Consider the following 19,332-nt stretch of genomic DNA (forward strand, 5'->3'; position numbering starts at 1 on the left):
AGTAAAACATGTTTTTTTTAAGTTTTCCAGCACTGAAGTGTTTAAGACTTGACAGTTAAACCACTAAAGGTGAAAAAGCCAAGCTGGTGGAGTCTCTCCAGGCTGATGCCTGTGTATTTACACATTCCATCTCTTTGGGACAAGATTTTTTAAAAAAAAGTCTCAGGAGAAAGCCGAGACAAACTAAAGAGGAACCGTGGAGAATCTGCATCTCAGAGGAGACAAAAGTTTTCTGATTGTGGAGCAGTCCTCCAATGAGTGACCGGAGTAAACAGTTTCCTGTTTCTGTTCAGTTCTCCTTTAAAGTTTTCTGCAACAAATACAGAAGCAAAGGCAGTAAACAACTTTTCCACAAGGCAAAAGCACTTGTGTGACATTTAGTCACAGGCGGTCTGGAGTGTGAAGAAATCCCTGCAGATCTTCACTCCTTCAACTCATACTGACATGCAGAAAGTCTCCTGTGAAGCAGCCTTTCTAATTGTGGCAAGGTTCAGCTTGTAATAGATTTTCTAGCTTTTGGTTAAAAGTATGAATTGTTCAATTAGGACTTCATTTGTAGCTTCGATCACATTCCTCAGGTTGGTTAGTCAGCTAAAAGTCTGTCACTGCAGCTGAGATCCAGATTTGACTAAAGTTGCACAGGAAATCTAGTTTAAATGTCTTTACAAAACAAATACTTTGCTTTTTGTTTCCATTGCTTACTTTAAGAAACATCAGTATGGATGTGTAGGTCATGTGACCACTTGCACTTTACCTGGGATGATGAGAAACGAGTCGTGTAACACTTTCTGCCACTCCTTTGCAAGCAATAACTCAAACTCTACTTGACTTTAGTTTATAATCATATTAAGTTAATATAATGTGACTTAAGTGTGAATTGTATGAATCATTGCAAAAATCTCTATTTATAAGTAATTACATTGTTTCTTTATGTTTATGTTAATTTTTCTTGTTTTTTTGTATTTATTTTTGAAATAAACATTTAATTATTTTAGCACTGAGTTTTATGTATATGTGTCAATTCCTGTTGTATTGTCTCCAATCAATGCATCAAATCAATCAATAAATAAAGCTCTTTTTTTCTTTTAAATTTGGGTTTCAAACTCCTCATATTTACATGCAAATTCTCAAATTTAGTTTAGGAGTTCAGTTTAAGGGGCATACACTATCTTTAAAGTCTAGACCTTAAACTTTCCTTTTTTTAATTACCTTATATTAAGCCTGGCCTGGGTAAAACTGTACCATACCTTTAGTTATCCTGCTCCAGACCCGAAGGTTTTGGTGTTCAAACCCAAACTAGGCCTGTTCTTTACTCCTCACTGCAGTCTATTTCTGTGTCTGCTCTCTTTATCATTCATGAATCAATGTGATTGTTGCAGATATAAATTTGTAATGTCATCCAAATTTATGACAGATGTTCCAGTTTTTTTTCCCTGTCTTTTTTCTGCGTCTTGGACCCGAAATGGTCACAGTAGATGTTCCATCCAACTAAGTGTAGTTTGTTTCAAGTCATCCAATGATGGTAAGTCATTCTTCTTTTCAGTTCCCCAGTGTCATGCTATGTAACAAGAATACACAAAGATTGCTCATTGTTATGTGTACAGCATTTATAAAGGCTCCCCTTACATTCATTTCACTAATTGGAATTATCTAAAAAGAACAGAAAAACAGAATGTGTTCAGAATGAATTGGGTCATGAAAATCTTTTATTCCATTTCTTGCTTGGGTTCATATTTTTCTAACATTATGTATATTGGGCCCCATAATGGTTTCAAATCGGCAGCACTTTCTAATTTGAACAGGGATTACTGCATTCAAGTTGTTTGCTGAGTCATTTAATCCTAGATTTCTAGGATATATGTTGGTTTCATGGTTTTTTTTATTCTCTAACTTTTGCTTAAATTCCCTATAGTAGCTTTTACATAATTAAATATTACACCGGTGGATCATTGGGGGCTTGTGGAGACCTTGTTACTGGCTTGTTAAGGATTTTTTAAAAACTCAAAAATGTTGTGTAAATCCAATAATCATTGCAACGGGAATAACTAATATTTATGGATTTGATCAGAAGAATTTGAAGTGGACTCACAAGACCTTCCTGAACCATTTTGATTGTGTCATCATCATTCAGGGAACACAAAACTTTGATAAATCTGGTCTTTTTAGACCATAGATGTTTGTTGTATTTACAATAACAACCTTTTTTTGGGTTCTGCTTTAAACAGACAATTTGGGACCTTTATTTTCCTGATAGTATTGTAGACTGTCTACTTTCTGAGTTGGATTGAAACGGGTCATAACAGCTTTGATCAGTTTGTTTGGTAGCATTAGATTCCCTGTATTTTCCTCAGCTCTGCTTCATTTCACTATTGTTTTTACATATTTTTTTACCCTTTTCAATTCCAGTCATTAATAACTATACACTGAGTATCGACAAAAAATCATGATGTGCAACCTATGCTACTCCATGTCCATCATCGTCAATGCAGACTTTAATATGACAGCAGTATAACCAGGCAGAGGACAGGAGCCTCTTCACAGTTTAAATTTCTGACATTGTGCTGAGTTGTTGCATGCTTGGTTAGCGCCAAGCTAACCAAGTCTGTTGCCTGTTGCAATCATACTGTTTGATGGTATTATTGCAAAGTGCATTGCAAACACATAAATGAATACTTAGTTGAGCTCTTTCCATTGAGCATTCACAAAGAGCTGATGTAAAACCGTAAAGCAGGTGTAGTAGACTGAGCTCTCATTAGACAGTAGTAACTGACAAAAGAGGGCTGGGACAAAGCTGACTGTCACTCTCCACTCGTGTGCCATGTGTCAGCAGCTCCTCCACTGTTGTCCAGTCATCAAGTAACTTACTGTTCCTCAGGCGGTTCTGCTTCATGTGGCTCAGCTCTAGTACCGTCTGAGAAGACAAAGGCCCCAGGCCCATCCCCACCTGTTCCTCTGCCCCCCCCCTTCTCTCTCTGTGTTGCCGCGACAGCGCCAAGTGGCGCCTTCTCTCTGTTCGACTCCAGTACCGTCCCGCTCGTCGACCATCATCCCCCTCCTCGTCCCCTTCTCTTGCCCCATCTCCTCTTACTTCTTCATCTGTTGTGACCTCACTGCGTTCTCTAGCCAGTCGGTAAGCTCTGGCTTTGAGCAGTTGGTTCCTAACGGACTTCTGGTTGGACAGTCTAGAGCGGGGAGAGGGTGGAGATCGAGGACCTGGTTGAGGGGCTCCAAGTGTGCTGTAACAAGGAACAGATACACTTTTGGGTTTCTCTGTGCGACTTCCAAGAGTCTGAGAGCCTCGCCACTCTGGCATGCCACTGGAGCCAGATCCAGGACTCTTGGACAAAGAATCCTCCTCTCTACTGCGACTAGAGCTCCGGCTGTTTCTGAACATGTTTTGATAGTTGGTGATACTGGTTCTGTCTATACTGAGGTGACTTGGGGGATGAAAGTTGCTGGGATAACTGGCCCTGCTCCTGGGGCCCATTGTGTTTTTAGTTGTGCCTGCACAGATGTTTTGCTGTGCATTTCTCTGAGTGTTTGAATAGATCATATCGGGGTGACTTGCCCTCCGGTGTCTCTGTGCTTCACTCAGATCTGTTATTGTTCGACTCCTCCCTGGAGCTTCCATTGTCCTGCCTCTTCCTTGGAGCTGGTGCTGCTGTTCCAACCACAGCGCCCTACGCTGGCAAGGCTCAGTCCGACAACCTGCAGACAGTGAGGTACAGTGAAGCCCAAAGAAGAAGATCTGAAGACGAGCAACTTCCAGCCATAGTTTCGAAGAGCACAGTCACACCAAGCAATCTGTAACAGTACATTTTTCAGGACAACTTCAAGACATGCTTTTTTTGCCCATCTCATTCGTTGTCTCAAGCAGGTGGCTGTATACAACTGTTTGTTGGTTTACCATACCTGAATAGAGGTTTCAATAAACTCTGCAAATATCAAGATGGTTAATTTCATACACAGCAGCTGGAAAATTATGTTTTTGTTTTGGTTTTGCAGTGTAAAACGAGGACTTCTAACATCTTTTTTTTGACACCTCAACCAAGTCACGCTTGGGTCAGCTGTAAGACAATTATTGCCTGACCGATAAAAATGTTGAGGGCTGGGGCAAAGAAAGAGGCAGAAAATATGTTAAAGTACAGTTTTAATAAATCTTTTTTTTTAAACAGCTGGTGGATGTGACAAAATTTATGAACACTTGTGCAAAAGCTCTCCAAAAAGACTACAAAGACAACCAAACATCCAATAGTTTGTGGAGATCACCCAAAAATCTGCTAAGAAAGGTCTGCCTGGTATTTTATTGCCATTTTTCTCACCTTTAATGCCTTCACTTTATAAAGTGGTGTCCTACATCTTTTCCAACTAACCTTTCATAGGAGGAAACCAGCAGGATGTCAGCCTTCAAGGCCTGGAGTTTGACACCCCTGCTGTTAACCACTGCTTCCTGACCCTGATCCCTTGGAAACACTGTCTTGCATGTTTTAACCTACCCTGCTCAAACATAATTGCCTTTTGTGAGTGCCATTATCAGGCTTCTGCAGAGCTTAATGATGAGCAGAATCAGATGTGCTTAAGCAGGGGAACATCCAGGACGCAGTTCAAGGGTCAAGATACACTGGTGTAAACTATTTTAAAATACAGTTAGAATTTGTAAATGATTTTTCATAAAATATTCAAAAACCTTTCGAAACTGAACTCGATGTTTAATGGTTATATTTTGGACTTCTGGATTTGATATAAAGTTGCATTGTTTATAATCAATAAATGATTGATGAACATTTCAAATGATGTGACTCACCACTGGAGGGCGACGGTGGTGACAGGTGTCGTGGTAGAGTGGGGCTCCTCTCAGCTCTGTGAAAGTGAACCACAGTGGTTGTGCTGTTACCAACTGAGCATTGAGATGCACGTGGTGCTCCGCTGTGGATCATTGGGGTTGTTTCAGGGATGGACTCCAGATCCCAGCGTCCTCTCTGGTCTCGAGGGGAATGGCCTGAGCGGAGGAGGTGGGCTTGGCGTTGAGTGTGACTGCCATGTATCTTGTGCAGTCGCCTGTGTTCCCCGGTGCTGACGCTGTGAAAGCCAGAGTCACTGGGCTCTGAGGAAATCAGGGACTCTGAAGAGGAGGAGGAGCCCTGGGATGAAGGGGTGTGCCCTGGCAATGATGACATGGCATCTGTCTCGGCTTCGGAGAGTGCCACTCTGTGATGTGGGCTGTCAGGGCCACATCCCAAGCCACTGTCAAGCTCGCTAAGGGGAAGGTATCCTAGGGGACGATCAGACCTCCAGGCAGGATGATAGTTTGCCTAAAGATACAATTAAATTAAATTGCAAAAATAAATTAAAGTGCAAAAGAAAAATCCCAAATCTAAGAAAAATATATTTTAAGCTGCAGAATATTGTTGCAAAAACACTTGAGGCTGAAATCTAAAAGGATGGAAAACAAAAGTCTGATTAAGTCAGCGGTTTACTACCTGTCGGGGGAAATTCTTAGGTTCCATTTCCTCTCCACCATAGCAGCCAATGAGACAACTGTCTGAGTTAGGCTCGTAAGGCAACATCTCTGGACCCTTGAAAAAAGAAGGTCACACAAAACATATGCAATAAGTAACATGACGAAGACGGAGGACATGTAAGGTCTGTGAAAAAACACAACTGTGTCCGATAATAGAAGAACCTAAGATGTCAGTTATCGATACAGACACTATGAACTTTATTGAACTTATATGCAATAACTAGTTATGCACTAGCTGTTAAAGCATTGTTACTCAATTGTATCAAATAAATTAGCCCACTCGGTTTCCCACCAGCCTTGCAGTGATGCATGGTCATTTACCAGCAAGAGTTTGAGGGTGTATCCAGACTGGAAAATCCTTTTTTCTGGATCTAATCCGCTTAATTTGTTCAGGATTGAGTCCTGTACCTTGCGTTTGGTCTGTATTCAGACTCGCATCAAGCCAAAAAAGCCACAAAACCACGTGAACTAAAGATCTCTTCAGTCATTGGAACTGCGAGGGCGGGTCAAAACAACAAGGCAATGATGGACGTGCTGCACTTCACAATCCTTCTCAGGACAGTTAACTTATTAAAACTTTATATTTCCATTACCAGTTTTGAACGTGGGGAACAAAACCTTTTACTTGTTACTTGGGTACAGCGGTTCATGCTGCAGGACAGTTGGCTCTCGAGCCGCATGCAGCTCTCGGCCAATAAGCATTCTGCTCTTTGCGTCTCTTCATATTTTCATTTGCACGGGTTACGGCCAATAAAACTAAAACAAAAATAAATAAAACTAAACATTGAATCGGCGTGCAGACTGTTACCCTCATGGTCAAAATGGCAAAATTCAGAGTATAAATATGAACACAGGACGTTTCTGGAAGAACGGGAAGATTCTTGCTTTTTCACTGAATGGAACAGCCAGTCACTATTTTTATAATTATGAGCTTTTGGAAGCAGTAAAATTGTTCATGGCAGAAAAGAACAAAATTAAAAACTTCCTGATCTGACACAAATTGTCTCCTTTTTAACAAGTTGAAGCTTTTCAAAGTGCACATTCAAAACGTCAATCTGTCCCACTTTCCGTCTTTGTGGAGCTCACAGCAGAAAGCTGCAATCAAAATGAATAAAGCGCAGTACGTGGCGCTGCTTGCGCAAATGGACGAAAACTTTAATTTGCGGTTTGAGGACCTGCAGCAGAAACGACTGCAGATCACTTTTCTCATGGATTCTTTAATGCAGAGACTGACTGCCTGAGATCCCCGCTTGTCACTGATGAGCCAACGAGCGAACTGGAGATAAATGAGCTGAAATCTCTTTGAAAGAAGGCCCTGTTACGTTTTGGAGAACGGAAAAATACCCGTGTGTAAAAGAGCTGCTCTCAAGCTGCTGTCGACGTTCTCCTCAATATGTCTGCCAGTCCCGGTTTATTACCTTGAAACACGTGAAATCAAGGCATCGGTCCGTTCTGACCAACACTCGTGTAAAGGAACCGATCAGAGAGGCTACAACTGAATTTACACCTGATCTGCAGAGGATTACTAGAAACAAGAGATGCCAGAAACCCCACTGAGATCGTCATCCCATCATGTTGGGCACATGCCGCGTGTTATAATCAACAGTTTAACAAATAAACAATTAGAAAATTTCTTCTGTTTGATAACAGGCTAATCATTCCTTTACATTTGTCCATGGCTCATCTGTTCATTCCTACTCTGTTTACGTTGACTACGGTGGCCAATTAGATTCAGTTGCTCCGCTCTGGGAACAGATTGTATTCAAACTGAGGAATCTCAGAGCAAATCGAAGCTCAGTCCGATTGGAAACGAACTGAGACCACCTCGAAGGATGGCTCCAAGATTGATTTCTGGTCCTGGAATGACAACCAAGTAGAGTTATCCATCCATGTCTTTGAGACCACTTTGCTTGCCATATGTTCCTGGCATGCAGGAGCATATAACCGTTAACTCAAATTCCTTGGATCAAATATGCTCACAACTCCATGGTCAACTCTTCAGTTTCTCCCCTTTCTTAGCAACATAAGGATAGTAGCCTCCCTTATAATGAGTTCTGACGAGGGGCAGAGAGCAGAAACACATTACACCAAATTTAAAATGGCAGCATTTCTGTGCATTTCGTTCCCCAGATGTTAGCAGAATTCCGTCCAGGGGTCCACTCCACTGCTCCCAACCCCCTGCCGTATCATCAACCCAGGGGCCCAAAAATGCCCCCTTAGGACTCCTCTAAATCTAAAGGGAACCCCCCTCAGGAAAGTCCTTCAACAAAGTTGCACAATCACTCAACCCAATTACTCAACCTAAGAAGATTACTTGGGGACTCATCCCCGCCAAGGGGGACCGCCTAACACTCAACAGCCCCACAGCTTTAACAGTTACCTTCACTAAACAGCTGCCACACTCAGGGGCAACTATTCCACTCTTGGCACAAATCCATCCACCTCCCCTACCAAGACCCATTTACCTGCCTGTGCAACTATGCAAATTGGTAAAATTCCCAATGTAGGTGTAATTTCTCCTGACCTAATCCTCTCCTTTTCCCAACAGTTTGATGCAGAGGAAGCACTGGACCAGGCGGCACAACCCCACACTACATAAAGCAGACGAGAGCCTAAAGCTAAAAAAAAAGCACACCCCCGGCTTGTTCCAAATAATCTCCCAGTCCGGTAGCCCCGTGCACGAGAAGGTTAACCCAAGCCCTAACCCTAAACCTAACTCCAAAACCTAACCTTGAACATAACCCTTGAACATTTACTGACTGTTTGCCATCTTAAAGGTCATCAACCCAGTTGCTGTTTGGCTCGACACAACACAGTTTTTTAATTACCCCTCATGACGTTGTCAGGCTTCATGGGGATCCAAAGGAAACAGCTTTCTAAGAGTTTGACACTTAAATTACATAAATATTCTTAATTCTACCAAGAATCTACTAAATCTGCTGGAGAAAACTTTAAACTGCTGCTTATCTCCCCAATAATTAATAAAAGAGGCATGAAAACCTAATGCAGTTTAGGTGAATGGGACATTATTTAAATTAGGCATAACCTAAGCAGTGCATGGACAAATTAGATACTAACCCTTTTACACCGGAGCTTTAGCTCCAGTGCTGACATTCTTTGGTCTGATACTTCAATCGTTTATAATTCACATAATCCATGTGGTTTATCCATGCCGTTTAGCATCGTTATGCAACTATTTACTACATGAGGAGTCGCTGGTGACATCTCCAATGGTTAAGGTATTATAATTTATTTTCCTGAAGCAGTCCAACTCCTGCAAAGTAATATGTCATCTGCATAGAGGCTAAGTTTATGATGGCTGTGTTTGGTTTTAGTTCGTTTAATGCTCTCATGCTTTTAAACATTCTCCCTTTTAAATATTGCATCATATTTACTTTTCTCACACAGGTGATGGTGTGAGAAATGTAAATATGATGCAATTTTTAAAAGGGAGCAGACAATTATGAGAATTGTATTCTTCAAATCTGCTCCTTTCCAATCATGAAAATTTTCAATATTGTAAGACAAACATGTAAACATATTGGACAATCAATGATTTTCATGAAAGGAACAAATAAATGAAATGCTGTCTTTTTGCTGCTGCTAGAGTCTCAATACATATACAGAAAAGAGAGGACGGTTCTTCTTCCAAGAAAAAACCTGTCGGAAGTCTGTTCTGACTGATGCATTTGGGTTGTGATATAATATTTTAATCCAATTATTGAATGATTCCCCAAACCCAAACTTATGCAGGGCAATGGGAAACTTCCAGTTTACTCTGTCAAATGCTTTTTCAGCATCCAGCGATAGTATGGTAATTTCCTGGTTTTTAATAGTGGCAAAGTCTATTATGTTAACGAGTCTGCGGACATTGTCATCCGAGTCTCTGCCTTTGATGAATCCAGTTTGATCATGGTGAATTAAGTGAGGAGTGATTTTCTCTATTTTCTGTGCCAAATTTTGCAAATTGATTTTAAATATGCATTGATTGAAGAAATGGGACGACAGCTTGAAGGACTTATGGGATCTTTGTCTGGTTTTAGAAAAATAATTATATTGGCTGAGTTCATGTTAGGTGGCATTGATTAGCTTTCCTTGATAAATATAACCATTTTATAAAACGTTGGTGCCAACTTTTCCCAAAATTCTAAAACACAGCAGGAAAGCCATTAGGGTCTGGAGCTTTGCTGTTAGGCATAAGTAACAGAGCTTCATGAAGTGCAGACTATGAGAGCGGTGAGTCTAAGTTTGTGAATTCATCCTCATTTAGTCTGGGTAGGTTTACATTATTAAGAAATGAGAGATGGATTGATCTGTGATGTGTATACGTTTTTATGTAAATCTTTAAATATCTTATACATTTCTACCGGGTCATGAGTGACATATCCTGTTTAGTCTATAATAGATGTGATTGTTGATTTTTCTTTATTAACTTTAAGCTGATTAACTAAAAATGTCCCGGATTTATTTGAGTTTTCAAATCTTTCAAGTCATAGTCTTCGTATTTGGAATTGTGTTTGTTTATTGATGATGTCATTTCACTGAAGCTTTAAGTTTTTCAAATCTTTCAGAATGTGTTCCTGTGCTGAAGCAGCAGAAGCAGCCTCCGGGGTTTTGATTTTATGCTCTAATTCTAATAAATCTGCTTTCTCTTTGTTCAATAAGAAATTATTTTCCTTCTCATCACTACTTTAGCTATTTCCCAAAGACGACATGGTGACATGTCTGGAGTATTGTAAAAATTCTAAAAAGGTTGCCCACTCTTATTTGAAGAAATGAATAATTTTTTGGTCTTTTAACAGAGATGTATTAAACCTCCAGTTTGTACCAGAGGATGTGGATATTTCCCCAAAAATATTTACAAAAAACTAATGCATGATCACTGATAATAATTGGATGGATGCTGGAACTTTTTATATATTTTAAAAGAGATTTATTAACTAATAAATAGTCTAAACAAGAGTGTGAGTGGTGAACTGGAGAGTAGAAGGTGAAGGTGGTTTTATTATGTAAACTTCACCCTTGAAAATCTACCTCCATATGCAATTTAACTTAGAAATAGATTGCTGATTAACTGACAAAATAAGAAAATATCAACCTTATAAGCAGTCTATACTCTACCAAGTACACAGTATCTAAGTATTTCAAATGCATCGATATGAAGCTTCTCGTTTAGGCAGTACACCTCATCCAAGAAACTTGTGACACATTGATTGTAAGTTATTAGCAGTTATTTTTGACACATCCCTTTTCAAAATCAAATCAATGTTTTTCTATTTAGCACTTTTCACACATAGTTACACAAAGTGCTTTTAAGAAAATCTACAGAACACAAAAGGGCAACATAAAGTAAAGACACCCAGGTAGAAAAGTGCTCTACAAATCAACTCACTTGATAATCAAGTCGGTCCAGGTGGTCTAAGCTGTATGAGACACTGGGCAGGTAGCTGTTACACGGATGTCGTTCATCTGATGATGTGGGCATGTAGCCGTTAGATGAGTACACTTCGGGTTGCATCAACATATGATTACTGGCAGGGTAGAGGTCAGGTGACACGGACATGTGTCCATAATAAGGTCTGTTGAGTGGAAAAGATCAAGTTACACAAAGAGGCAGCGTTAAAGAGATGTTAGTGCATCGAGAACATCTGTTATCCAGACTTCTAGGTTCATCTTCTAGAGTCATCTAAGTTCTAGATTTATTGCTTGTCTGGGAACCAATGTGATAAGCACTCTACTTTCTAAAACGATGCACATTTCTTTCCAAAAATAGTTTCAGTCTCCATTAGCATGCTAATGAAGGCACATCCTGCACTGACAGCTCCCTCAGCAGAGCACTCCACCAAAAATGAATATTTATGACAACATTTGGACATTCAGTGTTACATCATGGTGCCTTGCGATGTAAACAATGGCCCCCCATGTAACATACTATGTTCAGTTGGTCATGGAAAACATTAATTAACAGAGATCTTCAAATTACAGACATTGTTCTGAGACAAACACATCTCTTATATACCTTCACATCTAAGCTGTTCTTTTACATTGATCCCTGAGACTCATTCTCAATGTTGATCCTCTATTCTAATTGTTTAGTCAGCCTACAGTAAATAACCCCACGCCTATAACAATTTTGCTAGAATCTACTCTATATTTGAGCTAAAACGTTAACTATTCTGATAGCAATTCCTTTTGAAAACTTCAAAGTTCTTGGCTCTTTTCGTGTTTCTGTCTCTTTTGGAGGAAAATCTTTGGTCCTTCTAACGTATTCGATGAACACTTAGCTATGATAGCAAATAGAAAAACATTTGGGATTGATGGTGAAATGTTTTATATTTAGTTTACAGATTTGTAATGGAAACAGGTTGAGCTCCATTTCAATCTTGGGGTAAACAAGTCGATGCAAATATTTACCCAAATTCCCCCATCACCTTAAGGTGTGTAACATAAAAATTGTTTTTACCTACTATTGAAACAGCAAAGTTTAGGTTTGTTTGTCCTGGCTTTAAACTGGGTACATTCACTACAGTTCTGCAGTTCTACATCTTCCACTTTTGTGACATTGTATATGAGTTACACAGCAGAAATTGGGTAAAAAGAGAAAACAACACAGGAAACAATCTTAATTTGAGTTATTTTCTGGTGTCATAAAAAAAAGGTTTTGTGTCATAACCTCAAGTATTCAAGCTCTTATCTTTCTTCTGTTGAACTACATTTGATTACGCTTTTGTTAGCTAAACAGTATCTAGCTGTGCCACAAATGCACTTGAGTCCTTATTCTCCATCAAATGGTTCTTTTTGATACACCAAACTCAAATATAAACAACATCTTTCTGTGTCATGCAGAGTTTGATAACTTTTGGTAGTCACCAGTGTGTCCTAATAAAAATTAGAAATAAAACACACAAAGAAACTTCATTTCACTATTGATTTTCTACTAAACAGCTTAGGGCAAGAGAAAATTGGTATCTTTTACAAAGAAACTTAAGATGCACTATTAAAAATAGCCCTCAACTGAGATTTTATCCATTTGAACTAAAACTTCAATAGACTTAACTTTCATGTTTGTTTTATTTGATCCATTTTCCTATTTGATTAATAGATTTCTCTTCCTGCATATGCTGGAGCCACACATACTTTTTGTTTTTCCTCCTGTGTCCAGGCTTTTGTCCTGCCTTACCCCTTAAACCTGTTTCTCCTATTCCAACCCTGGTGCCATTCTCACACTAAAAAGGGTTTTGAGAAGATGGTGTGTGAATTCGAACAACGAAAAAAGTGGACCCCTCCTGCCCGGACAGAACCTTGCAGAACTTCTGCTACCTGAGACTCCAGAGCCACGTGTGGATCTTTTATTACCGTTGTTAGTCTGAAAGACTATCAGAATTTGATCGAATGCTCTTTGCCTCTTCTGATGCTTGAACTTTTGGAAAAGGGATATCCACTTGAAGCAACTCTCCCAAATCAAGGGGAAACTGAAATGAAATTGTTCGGTATTCTGTTTATAAAGCACCTCAACGGACTGTCAAACCAGTCAAGTACTAAGCTGGCAGACAAAAAAGCAGGTCTGTTGACGCCTTAAATTTTTTTTCTAATCCGTCTCCCCAGTGCTGAGTGCTTTAGCCTTGGCTCTGTCGTTGGCTCTTCTGAACAGCACATGCTGCATCTTGGCTACTCAGCCACTTCTTACCTCTGCGGAGGGGAGAGTACAGATGTGTGTTCCCTTTTGCCAGCACTGTCTCCTATCCTCCCTCTTATGGACCCCCCTCCCCCTTTCGCTCTATCTAAGAAGATGGCACCAGAATGTTGGCTGCTATCATGATGGTTCTTTCAGTTGAACAACACATCTCACTGCATGTGGTACTAAGTATGCCAATGTATGTGACAATAACTCTGCTGATTAAATTAAGTGATTGACCAACTGATTAATTGAAAAATGCAGTACAGTCCTAAACTTGGTCAAGATCAACAGTTTTGTGATAACAAGGGTGAACTTCCATCAGCACTTGCCCTGTACTGTAGCTGTCTTCTTGAACTTCCTGTCCCTCCACCAATCCCATTGCTCTCAAGGCTTCCCATTGTCTTTCTGTTGTGGTACTGCATTCAGTCGCACGCCGGGAGTGTCGCCTTCTGTGAGCATGCCCCCTTTGGTCCTCCAGTTGCACAGTGATTGGCTGGCCATATTCATCAACAAAGTGCAACTGCTCTCTGTGGTGATGCCGGGAAGGTTCACGGGCCTTTGCCTTTGCCTGGCAAAAAGGAAGAGGACATAAATACTTTATAATGGTGACCAAAAGAAAGTATTACCTATATCTTGTGTTATATCTGCACAAATTAAAAGATATGAGAGACATGGTTAAACACTTGCACATGTCTGCAGTCAGACTGATACACTTACCACTGATCCTCTTTAAGAAACATTTTTGTTAAGCAAGGCCCTGAATTACTTATGTCATTAAAGCACCACTGCAGAGAAGAGTAATAATCGTCTGATTGTTCAAAGTCCACCAACATCCACCAATGTTGGTGGATGAAAACGTTTCCATTCACAGGCTTAATAGCTGAAAGTGGATGTGGATCTCTGAGTGGAGAAAAGGGAAGACGCAGATCAGAAGTTTTTATTTGTACAGTTGCGTTCAGAACCAAATGACACATTTTTACACACAAAACACAGTTTGTTTTGTCAGGTCCACTCCAACACATTTCAAAAAATTAGTTTCAAAAAGAAAAATTAATATTTCATCTTGTTACCCTCTGAAACCTTTTTCAAACCCAGATTATGATTCTCTTTTTACAGTACATAAAGTACCTACCACTTTCAGAAAAAAGAAGAACCATAGTTGCGTTGTAATAATTTTGCCTTAACCTATGTCCTGCCAATAGAAAAATGGTGCATGAACATTTTCTCTCTATGGGTTCACGGTTTTCGTGTGAATGGGCCACCTGCGTGTCCCCTACAGGTTTGCCCATTTTTTGCCCGAAGACAGCCAACATGCCAAGGGCTGTTGGGACTAAGGCGTGACTGAATTTCTGTGATTTTGTGTATTTGACTGTTTCCAGTTCTGTCAATGCAGTAATAACTAACTCTTCTGTCCAATAGCAGATGACAGTGAATTGGTTCTTGTCTTTCTCTGCTGCAATGAGTACCTTTTTTCCATTTCATAACAGAAATTGTAGGGATTTAGAGTTTTTTTTCCATCTTCACTTATGTTCTTTGCCCCCTACAGAAACCAACACTTGCCTTTTGTCTTCTAAAAGACATTCCTTTACTGCCATTTCAGACCCCAACCAGCCACTACAAATGTTCTTCATTAGTACTCCTTGTTCTGCTATAGATGGCGTGGGGAGCTCTAGGCCTTAAGTTTTGGTGTGTCTACATGTTTTCCAGACATCATTGCCCTACTTGAGGCTGATCACCTGGATCAGGTGTTTTCAGCCAATTACAGCATGCCAGTGCAGGGTATGTATGAAACAAATAAGAATGCAGCTCTCAGTCTCCACCGCAGAACTTCTACTTGATCTTTTGTTTGGAGGGAGTTTTCCTGTCCACGGTTGTCCCTTGTTGTCTCAGTAAAGGGGTTACATAAGAAAATCTTTGACGTGATCTGTTGTTTACCTAGATTATTTCAATACAGTAAAGACAATCCTTTTATTTTCTTGAGAGAACCACAACTGTTGACTACTTCATAGAACTGCAAAAATTCTCATTGAGATTATATGTTCATAAATATATTCTTAATATAATAATATATTCTTATAAACCCTAATCTAAGGAATTTTATCATTTTGCCTACGCCCTTTATGAAAAGTCATCAGCCTCAGAAAAGCTTAAGAGAAAAATGGGATCCGCAGTGAAAAAATGTGAGCATTTCATCATTCTGTCGACTAAGAACACAAAAGGACAGCTCACGCCCTGAAGGCCAGCCAGTCATTCTGTCCACTGAGTCCTAATGCTGGTAGCTCGTGTGATACTGTTGAGAGTTGGGATGCATTCAGGTTCCAGACGCAGCACCAACCATGTAGGTCAGGCTTCAGTCTCCTTTGACCCCAGAATCCACCATTGTCTTCTGACTGCATACATGCTTACAAATACAGATAAGCACATAAAGGTTCATACATGTGGAAATTTGCTCTAAACATGCAGAAGCATGCACACAAAGTCAGCAACACACACACACAGAACAGTCAAGAGTGATATCCTGTACCCTGGAGAAGTGTGTCGCGCTCTACTGCATTTTGACAGTAACTCAGGCTGATTTCTCTGCTTCTCCCTCTTCATCTGTCTCTTCTATCTCTCACTGTTGTTTGTGATGCTTTGACTCAGTTTACACTGAGTCCAAAAGTGCAAAACTCACTAAATGTGACACTCCTCGTTCTCAGCACATAATCACAGCCAGCTCACAAAAAATGCCAAAAGAAGTGAGACTGTTGATGCTATTTCCGACAGGGAGAGGAGGTTCACTTCTCATAGACGTTTCAAGGCCCTTCATGTCATTAAATACTTAAAAAGGTCCAGCAGGCAGACGCCCTCTACATCAGTGCTCCTCAATCAGGGTTGTTGGGATTTACCACTCATGTTCCACCTCTTCCTGACCTGTATGCTACTAGACTCAGGTTTTACATTATTCTGATGACAGAACACTCCTTATCCAGTTATTCACTAGAAGCATAGCAGAGAACAAGACAACGGGCTGTATGATAGATGTGGAGGACTGCGGTTGGGCAGCCTACCCTACATCTTTACAACTAGAAAGTAAATTTGACCCATTCTTGAGTTTTTATCGGTGTTGGTTGCGCTTACTTGTCTGTCAATTACTTTTCTAAAATATGTGTATGGATATTTATACATTCCAATGACTCATGATTTTTGTCTAGCTTAACTTTTTAATGTCATTGAATGATGGATAAGTAAATGAGAGAGAGATCTGTTGCTCTGTTTTCGCTACAATAAAGATTAGCCATTGATAAGTTACTAAGGTTTTAAACAAAACAATCTATGACATTTGTTTTTTGTCTGAGACGGAGTTAGAACAGTGAGACAGTGTCAGGACCAGTTAAAAAGATGAACACTCAACATTTTCAGAAAATAGTGTAAAGAGAGTTACAGTAGTTCAAGTGAAGCTAGGGAGCTATTCCAATAAAAGAGATCTACAAATGAATTTGTACTCCAAGAATCCTAAACCGCCTTCATTTGAACTTTTCAATCATCCAATTAATCATCCACCAATTATCAAACTGCATGCCATTTTTCAGCCAATTAACATGTTTTTATCGCCTTCAAATGAATAAAAGCTGTGTCACACAGAAAGACATTTTGAGTATTTTTCTACAGATGAAATTTTAGTCTCTTGTGACACGTAGGTGACATATGTAACTCATTCATCGATGTGCACAGATGTCCGTCGAGGGTTTCAGCCAATGAGTCTTTACGTGAATTTGGTTTTGAGCTTCAAAAATTTTTGGTCGGTCGAAAATTACGTAGTTTATGCGCTATTATTATGTAAACTTAGCGTGTTGCTCTAATACACCTCCCCTTCAGATTTCTACTTACTTAAATGAAAAAGGAAATCAAGGTCAACATTAGATTAAATTGTCCCTTTTTAGGATATATGTCTCAAAGGAAAAATGCTGGCATCTCATAGGCTCAGTGGGACTGTAGAGCCAAAGAAACCAGGGTGTTACTTGATTAGTTGAATTAGGAGCAGTAATCACAATCTGAGTCTTCTCAGAGTTTAGTCAAAGTCAGTTCCACTTAACCAGTTTTGCTCAAAATTTAAACAATTCCATAGTTAAATCAGTAATCCACATATATTTTTAGTACTTGGCAAATTAACTCTGATCAGACAAAACTGCAAAAAATAATATCAATCTTTCCATCTCCATTCCATTTCCTTCCACTCATCCGGGGCAGCAGTCTAAACAAGGATGTCCTGACTTTCCTCTCTGGTCACTTCCTCCAGCTCCTCCAGGGCAATCCCAAGGGATGTGTGGCGATGCTTGAGTAGTCAAGCTGAATTCTCTTCATGTGGAGAAGCTCTACTAAAAGCTCCACCGAGGTGACCAAGATCCTCCCTATATCTCTAAGGGACCGCCTCGCCATCCTCCAAGAGGAAGCGCATTTTGGCCACTTGTTCTTTGGGTTATGACCCAGAGCTCAGGACCCAGAGATGAATTGTGGGATAAAGATCAACCAGTAAATTGAAAGCTTTACTTTCTTTAACACTGCTTGACAGTGGAGGCCTATCGGCCTTTTCAATCTCAGGCTTCAATTTTCCTTGGCTCATGAGGAAGACTCCAAGATGCTTAAAAAACGCCATCTTAGGCATGAGCACTTAACCTATAGGGGAAAAAATACCTTTTTCCAGTCAGGAACCATGGCCTAAGACTTGGCAGTGCTGACCCTCATTCCAGCTGCTTCACACTTGGCTGCAAAGCATCCCAACACACGGTGGGAGTGCTGGCTAAATGAAGCCAATAGAATAGCACCATCTGCAAAAAGCAGATGAAATTATGTGGTCTCAATACAGGCCTCCTCTGGTCCCTGGCTTCGACCTGAAATCCTATCCATAGATATAAAAAACAGAACCGACAATGGAGGATAAAGGGCAGCCCTGCCAGAGTCCACCATGCACTGGGAACAGGTCTGACTTACTGCCGACTATGCAAGCCAAGTTCCTGCTCATGTCACAGCCTATTTCCTATTTTTCATTGTCTTTCCCCATCAGTTAGGGGGTGGGAGGTGTGAAAGGGATGTGTGTGTGTGTGTGTGGGGGGGGGGGGGGGGGGGGTATAGGGAGGGGACTCTTCTCTGTTTGTTTTAATATTATTTATTTTCTTTTGTTTTAATGTAAAGCACTTTGTGTTATGCTTTCATAGGAAAAGTGCTAGATCAATAAAGTTTGATTTGATACAAAGACAGGACAGGCCTCAATAGACCTTTTTCACACTTCCGCATTTTTCGACCGGAAATACGTCAATGAAGTGTAAAACAACTTCCTGTTAGCATAGCGGCAGATATGAAGAATGGCAGAGTCGAAGAGTTGCAGTTTCTGTTGTGTTCCAGGCTGTTCGTCTTCCAACCAAAAACAGCCCGGCCTTTCATTTCATTATTTTCCTGTGGATCCAAACCTGAAACCCAGATGGATACAGGCAATCCGAAGAGACGAAGGGTATAGTTTTAATGTAAATACAGGTAGCATCGTCTGCTGCCGGCATTTCGCTCCGGATTGCCTGAAGAGTGGTGTTGTCCCGAGCCTATTCCCTTGGAACAACTTTACTGCTCCTTTGAGAAGGGAGTGAGTGTATGACAGAACCTCAAACGTCAGTCTATGCAGCTATGCTGTGAAGATAGCGACACGGTGGCTAAGCTAAGGCAGTACAGATGGATCACGACTACGTGACACACCCACTGCAGGTAAGGTTGTTCATAATGTGTTTGGTTAACGTTAGTCAACTATGTGTACCGTTATAGGATAAATGCATTTCTACCTGAACAAATGAATGTTTATAATAAAATGTTCACGCTCTCCCCTATTTTAATTACATGTATTTAATTAATTTTGAGTATTTTGTCATTTTGTATTTTCCTTAACAAAAATAAATGAAATGTATTTGTAATTAAATATTTAAAATACTTTTTGAAACATGATAACTGTGTTGTGTTGAAAGGTAACAAAAATATGTTAAGACTGTTTTTTAATTTCTTTATCTTCATAGGTGCTCTGGATGAGGCTTTGGATTACATCCATGATTTAGAAGCCAAGTTCCCTTGCTGGAGCCAGGAGACGATGTCATGGCGGACAAAGAGTTCCTCA

At 40.1% G+C, this 19,332-nt stretch overlaps 1 protein-coding gene across 1 annotated transcript in view; it reads right to left on the minus strand.

Annotated features, from left to right (window-relative positions):
* Positions 1-943: 943 nt before the first annotated feature.
* The window catches only part of LOC105353666 (uncharacterized), a 37,671-nt gene continuing 19,282 nt past the window's right edge, over positions 944-19,332 (minus strand). The window contains exons 2-6 of the mRNA XM_023956999.2: positions 13,529-13,767; positions 10,914-11,100; positions 5,481-5,576; positions 4,805-5,312; positions 944-3,708 (exon numbers count right to left, since the gene is read on the minus strand). Of these exons, the coding sequence (XP_023812767.1) occupies positions 2,753-3,708; positions 4,805-5,312; positions 5,481-5,576; positions 10,914-11,100; positions 13,529-13,767 (1,986 nt within the window). The 3' untranslated portion in view covers positions 944-2,752. The remainder of the gene's footprint in view (positions 3,709-4,804; positions 5,313-5,480; positions 5,577-10,913; positions 11,101-13,528; positions 13,768-19,332) is intronic.

The sequence above is a fragment of the Oryzias latipes genome, chromosome 7, assembly GCF_053564925.1.
Source record: "Oryzias latipes strain Hd-rR chromosome 7, Olatipes_Hd-rR_3.1".
Classification (NCBI taxonomy): Eukaryota; Metazoa; Chordata; class Actinopteri; order Beloniformes; family Adrianichthyidae; genus Oryzias; species Oryzias latipes.